The 16,175-nt window shown below is 36.3% G+C and overlaps 1 protein-coding gene across 3 annotated transcripts in view; it reads right to left on the reverse strand.

Annotated features, from left to right (window-relative positions):
* LOC127832264 (inhibitor of nuclear factor kappa-B kinase subunit epsilon-like) overlaps nucleotides 1-16,175 on the reverse strand; it is an 89,430-nt gene that overhangs the window by 23,450 nt on the left and 49,805 nt on the right. For all 3 annotated transcript variants that reach the window (XM_052357639.1, XM_052357637.1, XM_052357638.1), the window contains exons 7-9: nucleotides 13,215-13,372; nucleotides 10,801-10,911; nucleotides 9,854-10,033 (exon numbers count right to left, since the gene is read on the reverse strand). In XM_052357639.1, coding sequence (XP_052213599.1) covers nucleotides 9,854-10,033; nucleotides 10,801-10,911; nucleotides 13,215-13,372 — 449 coding nt within the window. The remainder of the gene's footprint in view (nucleotides 1-9,853; nucleotides 10,034-10,800; nucleotides 10,912-13,214; nucleotides 13,373-16,175) is intronic.

Raw genomic sequence — 16,175 nt, forward strand, 5'->3', positions numbered from 1 at the left:
TCATCATCATCGGCCAATAAACATCGCCATCATCATCATCACAAATATTTTGTTATCATCATCATCATTATCATCATCGTCGGCCGATAAACATCGCCGTCATCATCATCTAAAAACTTATCATCATCATTATAACCATCATCATCGTCCGATAAACATCGCTGTCATCATCATCCCAAAACGTTTGTTATCATCATCATCATCATCATTATCATCATCATCATCATCATCACCACAATCATCAAACCCCAATCATCATAACCACTGTCATCATCATCACCACCACCATCATCATCACAATTTTTTTACCATCATCATCATCACAAATGTTTTCTCATCATCATCATCACATATTCATTTTACATTTTGTATTTTATAATTTGTTTCATTCAAGAGATTCAACAAACTTGTACTGTTTTCATTTATTGGTATACTGACAGGATTTTTCAAAGTAATATTGAAGAACATAGAACAGCATTTAAATTTTAATCCAACTGTAGCATTTTGACAAGACATAATATACATATATACATTCATTTTAGTAGCAGCCAAAATATCCCAAATGTGCTTCGTAAAAAGTTACCAGTAAATGAGCAAATGACAACAAATTTCCGGTAGAAGAACATAATCATCAATCACAAAAATAACATAACAGGTTTCCAAACACCGATATACATGTATATTTCACCTGTAATGTCTGTACATGACATCTATGATATCATACCAACCGATTCCACTAACACGCAAACGCAGCCATGCGTTTGCCCATTTTGGCCCCTTGATGATTTCTTTTATTGCCGAAATAAGACCGCTGTTTCTGCCCGCTCTTGTTAATAGGAAACGAACGCTAACAGGATTTCTGTTACTAGTATCTAGTCCAATATCCGGCCGAATGTAAATTCTAGGTGTTTGCAAACTCATTGACCTTATTAAATCTCTAAAGGGTTTGCCGACCTTCGCCAACACAAACTGGATTGACGGGTTTGATTGTATGCAGAACTTAAAAATTTCAACTTGAATGTGAAGTGGTAACATCAGAAATGGAAAAGTCGTTCGCTTCTGTGCCCTCCTATTGTTTATCATATCTTGAAGCTCTTTCAGGGCTGAACACACAGAGACGTCACCGTTGTCGCCAGAGTCACCGTTGTCGCCGGAGTCACCGTTGTCGCCAGACGCAGCGTTGTCGCCGGAGTCACCGTTGTCGCCGGAGTCACCGTTGTCGCTGGAGTCACCGTTGTCGCCGGAGTCACCGTTGTCGCAAGAGTCACCGTTGTCGCCAGACGCAGCGTTATCGCCAGATGCAGTGTTGTCGCCAGACGCAGCGTTGTCGCCGGAGTCACCGTTGTCGCCAGACGCAGCGTTGTCGCCGGAGTCACCGTTGTCGCCGGAGTCACCGTTGTCGCTGGAGTCACCGTTGTCGCCGGAGTCACCGTTGTCGCAAGAGTCACCGTTGTCGCCAGACGCAGCGTTGTCGCCAGATGCAGTGTTGTCGCCAGACGCAGCGGTGTCGCCGGAGTCACCGTTGTCGCCAGAGTCACCGTTGTCGCCAGACGCAGCGTTGTCGCCTGACGCAGCGTTGTCGCCAGACGCAGCGCTGTCGCCAGAGTCACCGTTGTCATACGACTGTTCTAAGCGTGATATTATGTCCTTGTACACGCGTTGATTGATACGGATACTAACGTAATGCATGCCAAATCCTTCTGGGAAATACCCCAATGCAATTGTTCCAACATCACCATCGAACTTTCCATCTGCTGACACAATTGATGAGTGTTCTAGTCCTCGGGTAGAAACTACCAGGCACTGCAAATTATATTCTCTCATAAGTGCAATGAGCGTGAGGTTGTCGCCGTATGTCCCATTCTTAGACATAGTCTTAACGTATTCATCAAATGTTTCATCATAGACAAAAGTTTCATAGAAATATCTGTTTTCTACAATGTGATGGACTGCTTCCTTACGTAAAGCATCTACGTCTTTGTATATACCAATTTTACCAAGTTGATGCGATATAGCAGCAAATTGACAATTTCCATCCGGATTTGGGTCCATGGCAATATTCACCCCATCCAACAACTGCAGATTTTCATGGTGTGTTAAAACATGATAGTACTTAGTTCTGTGATTTTGTTTCTCTGAGCGGTTCTGTTTTAATGAATGTTTTTTAATTTTTCGTTGTTTCTCTAACGCAACAGTTAGGCTAGTCATGTTTTCGACCCCAACCGATTTGCTTACGAATCCAAGTTCGGGTTTGTTCGGTACTTGAAATGACACGATATAAACACCATTTCGTTTTACTTTTTCTACCTTGCCTTCGATAACATATCTTTTGGTTGGCACCCTGGATTTTCGAAAGGGATAGCGAATTAATACTGTCTCTCCTACTTTGTACTTGCTTGGGGAAGTTGCGTTTTTCAACAGCGACCTGTAAGCCTTTTTATTTGCTCGCCGTATGGTTTTCTTTATTTCACGAGAACTATGACGTTCTTTGGTAAAAACATGACTTCTTCCGTAGTAGGCTTCAAAGGGCGTGAGACCCCCAAGAACTCGTTTGAAACTTGTGTTTATGGCATAGGCTAAATCTTGAAGCCCTTCGACCCAGTTAAATCCACGTTTACTTTTTGTTGCAAATAGAATCTTGGCCTTTATAACACTGTTTGACCTTTCACACTTGCCCTGTGATTGAGGATGATACGGCCTACTATTGATCATTTTGATGTTGTACTTGTTCAACAAAAGTTTCATACTAGGGCCTTTAAATTAATGTCCGTTGTCACATTGGATGATGTCAGGGGCAAGGTTAACCATCAACACGTCCTCTAATGCCTTTGCAACTTCACGCGAACTCTTCGTTTTCAGGGGTTTTGGCATAACGTACCTAGAATAAACGTCCACGACTTGTAGAATATAACTGTATGTGGACCCCTTGTAGCTAACACTTTGATTTTTCATGTTAATTATGTCAATCTGCCATCTTTTGCCTGGTTCCTCTTCTGTAATTGTCTTTGGCTTTGGCTTGTTTGTAAATCTCGGATACTTCTCATGGTAATACTTGCTATTGTACAGTATTTCAAGGATAGCTTGTTCCGAGAACCCCGTGTAATTTACTTTCAGTTTGTTGTAAATAACCCTTGCTCCACATCCTTTGTTTTCCATGAACATCTTCTCAACAAATCTAGGAAGATCTTCTTTCACAAGGACTTGCTTTCCGCCACACAATAAAGAACCCCGGTCACCAAGCTCGAAGTCCTTACGTTTTCTAATCATGGCCAAACAATTATTCTCTTCAGGTGTCCGTTTCTTCACAGGGACATCGAACGATCCGTTTAAACATCTGACAATAATGTCGTACTTCGACCTGGGCAAGCACCCTAATTGCTTCCTTTTTCTCCTAATTGCTTCCTTCATCTGAAATAATATAATAAGTTATTATACATTTATACTTCATTAGTTAATAGAGCTTGTATTGAACACCGCGTGTCGAAAACGAATGTCTCACGACATGAGCTGAGCTAAAATCACTCGTCTGATAGCTCCGCTAAAATTTACAATCCGAACTTCCGGGCAATATGCGCAATGAAAGTAGCAAGTACTTCATGTAAAGTTTCATTGAAATCCAACCGAATTCAAATTCAGGGGAAAAATAGCGGGCAAACTTATGGCGGTCAACGGACAAACGGTCTGTAGAAACCAATGCTACGTGGATGGAAGGGATATAAAGAAGGGGCCCTGGGGGCCTAGGTCGCTCACCAGAAGTCACGACTAGGCAGGGTTCGAAGGTCAAAGACCTATAAACTCCATAAAATTTAAAATGTTCAAATCTACAGATTACAGGAGCTCGATCTGATTTTGGTGGAAAATACACTTTCGAAAAAATGACTGTAGCTTAAATATTTTAGCAGTTTAGGAGTTACGCACCCGGAAGGAATGCCACGGACAATTGGATAGACGGACAGACAACTGCAAATGCACTCTGAGGGGGGGGGGGGGGCATAAAACATAAAAATCAATGCATGTTAAAACATCAATGCATATTAAGACAACTGAACATTAAAATTATGTACAGTACTTACTGTCAAGAATTCTTTTGAAGTTTGAAGAAAGTTTGGATTTCAATTCTTTCTAGTCGAAAATCACAACTTTTCTTGCCGACCGCCAAGTCAAATATGGTTACTGACTTCTGAGTAAGACTCGTGTGCAAAATTCCCGCCTTTTTAAAGCGGCACGTTATCAAAGAAAAAATCGGAAACTTCAAAGCTTTGTCGGCTTCTCAGCAATATGACGTCGGAACGACAAATCAACTTTACAAAGTAATGTTTAGGAATACAGTCACACCTGTCTAAAGCAGCCAGTCAAACATCCTTATTTTTGGAGAGATATATTCATTTAAAAGAGCTCAAAATCTCTTAAATCGGATTTTGGTGAAAATACACTTTCGAAAAAAAAAGTTTTAAAAATTTGAATATTGCTATTAATGATCTCCACGAAAGTATCTGGCCCGCCCGGGAATCGAACCCAGACCGCCTGCGTGCCAATCTGACGCGCAACCGACTGAGCTAGCCGGCGAAACAGTTACTCAACCAGCAAAATCCATGTAAAGTGTGGTTAGGTTAGCTGTTTCTGTTACTGCTAGTTTCGACGACGACGACGACGACGATGATGATACTTTTGTCACTTCCAATATTAGGTTAATACAATGTATTTGAGTTTGAAAAAAAGTTTACACATCGGCAGAATATTTCATTTATTAAGAAATACATAATTTATGTACCATATACGTAGGCCATTTTCATTTTTATGAGTTTTTTTGGTATGTACCAAATACGTTTTGGCGAGCATAGAAAAACTTATTCCAACCGAATATGGTACAATGTTTGTACCATATTCGGTCGAAAATTGTACCATCTTCGGTCCGAGTATGGTACATTTGTACCATATTCGGCCGAATATGGTACAAATGTACCATATTCGTTTTTGTACCAAATACGGTCCGACAATGCCCTTTATATATTTACTTAGTCGCCATCGACATTTGCGTTCGTTTAACTTCATTCTTAAAAAAACATACATTGATTGTACAGAGAATCAAACACTTTCAAAATTCACTTGTACCTACGCCCCAGGAATATTCCGCGAGCTACTTTTGTACGGCTTTAAACAGGCCTCACCTTTCGTAATACCGTAGTTAAAACGTAATTAAAACAACAAACACTTTCATTAAGTCTCTATGACTCAGAACAAGACAATTGCGCATTACATTAGTGAAACAACTTGAATGAATGAATGAGTGATGTCTGGGAATGCTTAGCTAAATTTACGATTTAATTTACAATAATATGATTTTGTTTTAAAGGGGCCTTTTCACGATTCGCAAATTGTCGTTGTAGATATGACATGTGTGATGAAACAGTAAAAATTATTATATTTACCACGCCCTAATGTAAATTATATGCATCTTTTGACGATTTAAAAACCTGAAAATTATAAAGCGTTTTTTTGCATTTTAACAAGAAGTTTATTATTTTAAATCATTCACAGCGATTGATACTATAAGACAATAAACAGTTATCGATATAGTGTAATGGACATTACAAAAACAAATTATTATGTGAAGAGCAGGTCGATCAAACACACTTGCTCATAATGGTATCAGCGTATATAACCAAATATATCGTGTTTATTTTCGGACTTCTTCTATTTACGCTTTATACTGGCAAATATACATCATATTTTGTAACATGTATTACTACTGATGCTAGGTTATCCAAAAATATACTTTAACGCAGTTCCCATGTGTGTTTGTTTCGTCACAGATAAAAAAAGAGTACAGGCGTGCATTACCTTAAGACATTTAAATAGAAATGATTCAAGAACGTTGTATCCATACATACAAGCAACGTACTTATTTTTTTGTTATCAATGCCAAAATTTGTCATCCGATCTTTACATGATCTGGAAAGGAATAAACTGGTCATACCCAGACAAAGTCGTCATTACTAAATTAAGAATGTAACCCTTTGGCAGCTATCAAGGAAATACCAATATAACAATGCACCTTACTAAGCAGAATTTTAGATAACCCTTAAGGCTGTCAACAATGCCTACATCACAGTCTTGTACGTAAATTTATCACAGCAACAAAACCATTTCTGCAAAAAAACACTGTTAAATGTATCACCCACGGTTATTGAATGTAGAAATCCACTAAAGCCCCATGAATACCCTATACAGCTCCATTAGAACAGTAGTTTGGGGACAATAATTTTTTTTATAGAAAATTTCAAAGGGCCATAACTCTGTTAAAAATCATCCGAACAGAACCCGCTGATAATATGCACATCTCCTCTTGGTAGTGAAGCTTCCCATACAGTTTCATTGAATTCCGATCATTAGTCGCTGAGAAATAGCCCGGACAAGAATTGCACTATATGTACAGTTCATTGAAAATTTCAAAGGGCCATAACTCTGTGAAAAATCATCCGACCAGAACCGGCTGATAATATGAACATCTCCTCTTGGTAGTGAAGCTTCCCATAAAGTTCATTGAATTCCGGTCATTAGTTGCTGAGAAATAGCCCGGACAAAAATTGTGCACGGACAGACAGACAGACAGACAGACAGACGCACACACGGACAGACGAAGCGGCGAATATATGCTCCCCCCCAAAAAAAAAATATTGGGGGAGCATAATAAACTATTAAAATTCGCTTGCAATGCATGAATTAACAGACGCGTCATTACCTATAAAAAATTGGACCATTTACATGGCCAATAAATTATTGCAGTATAAAAATGCATATCAAGAAAATAACCAAAAGCTGCATTCGTCTTCTATTGCACCAACACGACCGCTTCACGTGTAAACACATATTCGTTAATTTTTTTTTTACAAAATTTGCAAATCCTCCTTATATAAACCAATTGGAACTTTTCCTGCAAAAGCAAGACACAACTCGTATTATATTTATTATAACACGTGGTCCTTTATTTACTGCAAGGCAAAGAGCTAAGCAATTATTACAGCAAATATTCAAAATCACCTTACTCATGAAAACTATCATTTGGAACAGTTTTGATTAATCGTTGATAAACAACCCACAGTAATGGGTGTGAACAAGAAACACCCGATATTCTGAGTAAAAAGAAATCAACACACCCACTCCACCCACAATCAACAACTCTTTTGTAAACTACAGAAGTAAATAAAGACAATTGATAACCTAGTCACTTTCTAAATAATAATTCGCTGTTGCTTTTAATTCGCAAACTTTCACGATACAGTATATATTCAATGGTTTATCAACTTAAAGGTAAAGTTTCTGCGTATTGCATTTCTCGGGAAATTTTTATTTGATAGTCTATTTATCCTGCTAAACAAAGCTAAATAATCACCGAAAATTATAAGACACGTGTTCTTCAATTCGATTAACATAATCATGGTTATTATTTTTTCTTCTAAGAATAAACTTAATTGTATGCTATTAATAGTACAAGAATTTCCTTTTCTAATGTAATACTTAGTCGACTTTTCTTCTTAAAAATAAACGGTTACTGTGGGCGATAACTACTGAAGCATCGACTATAAAACCAAAATACCAAAATAATGCTATTTGAGGCTCCTTCAAACCTTACATTAAAATAACGTTTTATCTCAAACTCAATTATCAAGGAAAATGTATGCGATACATGTAATTACATTTCCAAGAACCAGCAAGGATCAATTACCATATTAAGGTATGTATTTACGCTCGGGATCTTGCATATCAATGAAACGAATTAAGTGACAGGTAAAAGAAATTCAACAAATTACACTTTAAAATTATTGCAGATCATCTGAATTAGTAAGAAGGAATAATTACATAATCAAGGCGAATTCAGCAAACCTTTGACTCTTAGAACATTACGACCAGCCGGTATGTTTCACGGAATTTTAGCTTTGATAGTATATGAAACACAACACAAGGAAATAACTAACAAATGTATATTGAAAACTGCTAACAAAATTCCCAATATTTTACAATCGTCAGTCATAAGGAAATGATACAGAGTGGGTTCTAGGTTTCAAGTATCTTGCGCTACGGATATAATAAAATTACATAACATTTAAACGTTAAAGGAAATCCAGAAGGTGGTCTTTCAACATTTTAAGGTCTTACACATACTAACTGCACTAAAATGCTAAAGAATTGGGATTCAATGTTAATAGAACGTTACTTTACACATAAATCAACTGATACTGGAAACGAAACTAACACTGATATTGTATTGTATTGTATTGACAATGCGAATCATTTTTGTATTAGCGATGTCCTTAAAAAGAAAAACAAAGGCGCTTGAACTGCGTCAAAAAGGATGGTTATGTCATTACCAGTCCTGAAACTAACATGAAGTATATGGAAATTTGGGAAACTCATGTGTTATGTTATGTATTATGTATAAGGTCATATAATATATTGGTAAGTAGTCAGTAGATTTAGGCAATGTTTCACTATACTGTACGTGTAGAATATAGAAAACATAACACAGCCTCCAGCTAATCATAACTGTCCTGTTAAAACATACTCTTACTGGGGATACTGTAGATAACAGTACTGTATTTATTGTTCATTGTTATTTTTTTGTTTAAATATTTGTAAACAATAAATTGAATACAGTGTTGCCTAAAATAGATTTTTAAAATCCTTTCACTTTCGATCATGAGAGCTTGAATATCATTGAGGAATTTAAAGAATGTTCTTTCGGGAACAATGCATTCTCTTACGGCGTATTGAAATATCGATTGAGAGTGAACAATGCTGTCTTTAAATGTCGGTTTCCATTGTTCAACACTTCATAAGTGCCTATAACAAGCTCTCTTCAATGAATCTTTCACTCACAGCGTTAAGTTGTTAGCTTTTATGGGACCATGCACGATAACAACATACACTTCTTGTTTTATACTTTAAACCGCACAAATATTGATACAAGTGTATACATCAGATCAACAACATATGCTTTACGTTGCATTTGAAACAACAAAAACAACAAAAAATCAAGCGGGTAGAGCAACGATCTCCTTTGGTCCTTTGTCATCAGAAAATGAAAACAAAGCATTTGAACGTTTCATACAGAAGTTTCAAGGAGGTATACACTAAGTTCTGTACCCCAGTTATATGTATTGAGTGATAGCATACTTCTTGCAGTGCAGTTTCGAGTTTTCTGTCGAGGGATGGTTATTCATTGAAATAATATACTGACGTTACTCCTAACTTTCTTGAATAATAGACTTTCCCGTCTGTTATCGGGTTTCCTCATAAAATCTATAGACAGGTCGAATGCACCTATTAAAAATATCGATGTGATGAAGTACTGACGTCAAAGAAAAAAGTCAAATGAGTTCTATATCGAGTATCGCCCATTTCGAAAACGTACTCATTTATCGATAAGAAAGGAGAACAAACGTGCAGTCCATTGCCATAAACTGAGAAGTCAGGCGATATTTAAAAGCATACAGAAAGTAAAATTATAGCTTTACCAGCAGGAGGAACACATAACAATTGCATTTGGTCCTTTATTTATTGAAAAGAAACAATAACCAACAGTGGTAAATGGTTATTATCTGTCTAGTAAACTCTTCAACGCAAAATATTAATATTTCATTTCTTGTATTTAAATATAAATTGATCTCAGTGAAAACGGTCCTATCCCTAAAACAGAGTGGATAACAGATCTCCCTTCAATAACGCATTAAGTTCAAATATAATAAAGCTCCTATATCAACTGAGCTAACGTGTTCCTATGTGTTTTACATGTTATGGTAATCTGGTAAAACCATGCGACTCCTATGTTCCGCCATATCTTATATTTACTTACCATTCATTTTTCTTTAGGTATAACCGTATGTTTTCGCATGTCCCCGAATTAAACACGAGTAACGTAACCATGTCTGTTATATCGGAAACGGCTTGGAAATATGTATTAAAGTTCCAAGTCCTAATTGGGTCCGGATCAAACAGACCCGCAAATACCGGCTTCAGTAAACTCTTCAAGGACCTGGAAAGAACCAGTAGAGCATTCAACATTGTAAAGCTGGGTAACGTGTGATAAATGCATGTCAGACCTTTAATTACTACATGGCTCTGAATCTGTTTTGTTTGAAACGTGGACAAAAGGGGTAATCCGACATATACATAATACAGATTCTTGATCAATATTTTCAATAGTTTGTTTTGACAATTCATTCATACAAATTAATATAGGTAAAGCTAGGTATGATGCAATCAGAAAAAAATTAAGAGGATAAGCCAATAGCTTAGATTACAAAAGTTTGAACATAATTAAGCACAGCATGTTGGTAAACGTATTCAGCAATAATCGATTGTGAGTTTTGATAGCTCATTATCATAAAGGGTTGAACAATAGCTCATTATCATTAAGGGTTGAACAATATCAGCATACATTTTTATGAAACGTTTTAAGAAAGTGTCGATAGTTAGTGTCGATGTATGCAATATCAGCATAGATGACTTTTAAGCGTATTCAGCAATAAACGAAAGTGTGTCAATAGCTCATTGGTAAAAAGCCCTAGTCAAAAGAGAGGCGGTGGTTTTAAGTAACTACATCGTATATTCCATAAACCATAAGTATAATATGTTAAACTCGGTCGCCAAAATGATGTAAAGATAAAGAAAAGCTTTGAGTATACATGAATACCCGCATTATCTTTTTGTCTGCTCTTATGAGCGTATGCAAACTTGCGTGCCATAATGTGCATATAACCGCTTAGATTGGGTACAATTAATGTGCAATTATGGTATCACCTGCATAAATACGACGTATCCGGTAGTTCTTTTGACCTCTCAATGGATCCATTGTGGAACCTCTGCGACCCAGACACCTCGCCGGATGAGCGCTCGGATATGATCTTATACCTGCACAACAGAACACGCATCTTTGGTAAAAAATAAAGTATTGAGTGCGTTGACCTAGGTGTATCGTTTTCATACATGCATATCCCCAGTGCATAGAAAATAGATTGCTGAAAAATATTGCGAGTTACTAAAACAAGTCAAATCGCCAAGTCAGCATGCATTTAAAGTAGAACACGCATTGTGTCTTATAAGTGGGTCAAGTTATAATTAGAATTTTTAGAGCGCAATTTAGGCCTGTGGTTTGAGTTATACTGTTCTGATTTAAAAGTGTAGGAAGACATGTGGCCGTAAATACTAGCTGTACAATAGTTCGACCTCAACACTTTAAAAGGTTGTAATGTACTGCTACTTGTGTTTTGCAATATTGTATTGCAACAAGCGTTTCAGAGATGGAAATATATCCTTACATATGCCACAAGAATCATCGTATATTTATAAATAATAAAAAAAATAAGATGCCAGAAATCAAAATCTAGTAATGAGCATAATGACTACATACAAATCAGAAAGTATTAGGCCTACCTTTATAATTAATATGCACTATTATCGCTGTTTTCAGTGAATGTATTCTTTACTTATAGCTGCGACTACCTTTAGCAAACATTAAGTACCGTCAGTCTTCAATACATGGCAATAAGGGTTATATATTTATATATAAATATATAAATTTTTGCAAGTATAGTCTCTACGTAAGATTTAAATGCTTTATTAAGGAAATAATAACATGTGGACGTGCGCGAATGTAATACAACTTGAACATGTTTCTAAGGTTTATTGGGCGTAGCAGAAGACAGGACATTATTACACTCATATCATGAAGTATCAATTTAAAACCAATGTCAATCATTTAACTTCCTCGAATAAATGAGGTTTTATAATTAACCAATATATAATTGGAACTCGTTTACGAGATGACGATGACTTGTTGCACGGAAAATAATGTCAAAAAATACAAGACAATACAAGCCCTTGTGATAAATGAACGAGTTGTTGGCAAGAAACCCAGATATAGTGCTCTCAAACTCACATTTACATGTCGGCTAAACATTTTACATATGCCATCAGAAATATGTCGTAAATTATGCCAACTATTAAAATGCCCGTTAAATGCTCGTCAAGTAACGAAATAAGTCACACAAAATAAGCTGTCGTAAAATGTAATATATAAATGTATTTTAAATTGTCAATGTCATGCAATACGTCAGTTGTAGCGAATCGTATAGACTAGTTTGCCTTTTAATAAAGTAAAACGTCATTTAAAGTAAGATTCTATTAAATTTACTGACCCAGTACGAGTTGACCTCAATTAAAAGTAATGTGCCGAGTTTGGAAAACGCACGAGGTTAACATAACAGTAAGAAGAAAATATTTAACATAGAAGAGCACACATGTCGTAAATCACGTGAACTTCAGATTTGTACAAATATCTAAGTGTAAATAGCCACCAATCCTTATGCTCGCGATTTTGTAAACGATGAAGCGATCTGATTGTCTGGTGTACCTACAATTTGTATTTGTTAATTTTTATCTTAGACATAAATGGGTCTTTTAGTTAATGAAACTTTGTCCAGTTGAGTTAAGATCTATTTCATGCAAGGTTGCCAATTTAAATTTGATACCCCGTGCACATTGCAAGCAGCCGACTGAAGTTTGAACTTGAGACTTTAGTCGCGCATTAACAGTAACGTTATACAGAATTAAATTACTTAATAGAGACCCTTGTATCATTGCATGTGACTAACACACCGGAAGTATTAGGCCATGAGGTTGAACTTCAGACGCGTAACGCAGCATTGGAACAAAGGGGAATTCGTATCCATGCGTGAGGCTGAAGAACCAAGAACAAAGAGCAATTATGGCACATGAGGCCACCACCTAAGCTTCTTTTCAGCAAAAGTCTAATCACTCCAAACGATAAAAACTCCACAAGAAGAAAGCACATGCGCGTTAATCAAGTGAGAGTATACGACGGTGGTACTTAAAATATCAAACATCAGCAAAATGAATGAGTATGCGTGGTTAGGGCGATGATTGATACTGCTTAAGCGAGTCATTCAAGGTCAAATGCAAAACTACTCAATCCGCCTCGTGTTTAAGTTGAAACGCTTTAATGACAAATAGTTAATGATATCAATCAGGAAATTTCTATGAATATGAAGTCACATCAAGTACAGGTCTGTCTAATTTATCATTCACACAATACAAAATCAAGACAAATATGACTCAATGAAAACGTGCACATTAGCACCAGACCAAATAATCAATTTGAATATTTAAAATAGCATTAAAATTGTCATACTTACATTGTTTCCGAGTCACTTCTGCCGCCAAATGCTTGGAAAGGCAAACGACCGAATGCCACGTGGAAGAGCGTTACCCCTAGCGACCAGAGGTCAACGGACGCCGTAAACTCGCTATGACCATGCTGCCTTAAAACACCTCGTTGGAACATATGCGGGTGCTGAAAAAAGAGCATCAATTGTTCGCAAAAGACCGATGCTTTCATGCGGGGTACCGAATAGTCATTAATTTTTGCAGTAAATAATGTTTGCTAAAATACTAAAAACGATTGTAGCTGAATTCTATTTTTGAAGATTTTACATAATGGTTTTTACTTGTCACGTTACGTTACCTCTCACAAATATAAAGCGACACGTTTGACCACGAACATTGATCATTTTAAGGTATTTTGGCAAACGTACATGGGGGCGGTATAACTGTCCGAGTGTCGCAAAAGTCGTTATCAATAAACATTTATATCAATAAAACATTCGTAGTTGGTTTCAAAGACGTTTAGGTCCGGGTTACACGAATGTATTATTGTTTGACAAATCGATTCATGTCTCATAACGTGCCAACACCAATAATAATAGCTGTGCTATTGACTCATATCATTTAGTCTACTATGAACTAACGTCATTGTTTACACGTTGGACACAAACAGTCTTTTGAAGAACAACAATTATCCCAATCGTATATAACCGCTATAAGACCCATAACGTCAATTACTTAGTTTAAACCTATTTATTTTAGCTCGATTGCTTTGAAAGCCTAAGACTTATTTGACACTCTCGAGTCCGTTTCCATGGGAGTAGAACCATTACTTGGTGTCTATGGTGAAGATCTACAGAACGCCCTGTTACAACCCGAATTGTAATATTGACCTGAATTGTAATAAACTTTATTACATTATTACAATTGCGTGACAACCTGAATTGTAATAACGCCCGAAAGTGTAATAAACTTTTTTCTTGGTTTAATATTGCATCTGATCGCATTTTCAAACACAAATTATTGCAAAATATAATGCATACATGCATATAAAATGTATCTCAATAGGGCAATACGACCTAAGAATGACAGAAAAGTTGGTCTCATACAACCTCAATTGTAATAAAGTTATTACATTATTAAAATTGCTTGACAACCTGAATTGTAATAACGCCCGAAAGTGTAATAAACTTTTTTCTTGGTTTAAAATTGCATCTGATCGCATTTTCAAATACAAATTATTGCAAAATACATGTATATAAGTAACAAGGAAATACGACTAGGTGAATCAAAACTGTTTTCGCTTCATTCTTTCCGTGTAATTTTTTCTCTTCATTCTCCTCATCTAATAAAATTGGGATTCCAAAGATCTTGCTATATAAGTAGAACAGCTCACGGGTACGGGTGGCTTGTTGGAAACATTTTACGTAAAATTACTATACATTGATACGGGAAAAACTGAATTGTTGAAGATCTTAAAAGCAGTTAAATACAAGTTTTTAATTAGAATATTGAATTTTAATAAATTCAGAACTGCAATGTCTGCTATACTGTTTATATTTGTAGCAGTAATTCTGATTGTGATAATGGTCTTAAGATTGTTAAATGGGTGCTGCGAACAACAAGAATGGTTTTCTTCGAGGACCGAGAACCATAGTCAGCCGAACGGGTAAAGCATTTAACTTATTTTATGTACTAATTGCAATAATCAAATTATTTACTTATACAAGCTCAGAGCATTCAAGAAGAACTATTTCATGTGCATGTCTTGTTTGCGATGTATTTTATAGAGCTACTACTTATAAGTTCCTTTCAGTATCAGATGTCTTTGTATGTTTATGCAGTTAGGTGAAAAGAAACAATGTGCATTACATGCCTCTAATCTTTACTGTATGCGTTTAACAGCTCTCGTGGAATCGACGAGCGCAGAGAACTCGTGCAACACGGACATTCATATGCGAATGCTACTGTTCATCGTCGTGTTCATAACACCAGCAACGTGTCTTCGTCTCAACATTTCACTGGTTGCGGTTGTCTAGTGAATCCGATCCGTTTAAGTAAAACTGTTGAGCGGCAAGATGGTAGTCAAGAGGAGCAGAAAACATAACGTTTGATAAAGGAGCGAAATGTGTTTATTACTTCTTAATGTAACACTGGATAGTGTTTTCATTATTGACTTATTGACACTGTGTCTCTGTTTACTCGGTGTTTTTCTGATTTCAAATAATAATGTAATAACTTTATTACAGTTGAGGTTGTATGAGACCAACTTTTCTGTCATTCTTAGGTCGTATTGCCCTATTGAGATACATTTTATATGCATGTATGCATTATATTTTGCAATAATTTGTGTTTGAAAATGCGATCAGATGCAATATTAAACCAAGAAAAAAGTTTATTACACTTTCGGGCGTTATTACAATTCAGGTTGTCACGCGATTGTAATAATGTAATAAAGTTTATTACAATTCAGGTCATTATTACAATTCAGGTTGTTACAACGCCCCCACAGTAGGGATCGAACCCGTGACCTCCCTATCGCTAGGCGGACACCGATAAGTTAATTCAAAACTGGTCAACTTGTTTTATGTTCAGGTGGTAATGTTAAGATAAATAGGTGTCAGTTAAATGTTTGTGACGCCAAGCACGGCATATAGGTTCGCTTGAGTGATTCGTCAATTTGTGGGTACTTGTTTTTAACACAAAATAAAATTACGTTAAATGCATCTTGTTTCGAGTGATTTACATTGAAATTAGTTACAGAAAGGAAGTTTAGAATGGCTGATGTTTAATATATTATTTTTTTATTTAATATGAATATCCTTGTTGCTTTTTTTTTGTTTTTTTTATTCACAACACTTAAATATACATTTCGCTGTACTATAGGCGGACATCCGTAGTACATTTGTAAAAAACTAATCATTGAGGAATGCTATGCATGCCCATCCACCGGCTATTAACAAAACTTGACGCCTACAGAAACATTTCAGGGT

Source organism: Dreissena polymorpha, chromosome 5, assembly GCF_020536995.1.
Source record: "Dreissena polymorpha isolate Duluth1 chromosome 5, UMN_Dpol_1.0, whole genome shotgun sequence".
Taxonomy (NCBI): Eukaryota; Metazoa; Mollusca; class Bivalvia; order Myida; family Dreissenidae; genus Dreissena; species Dreissena polymorpha.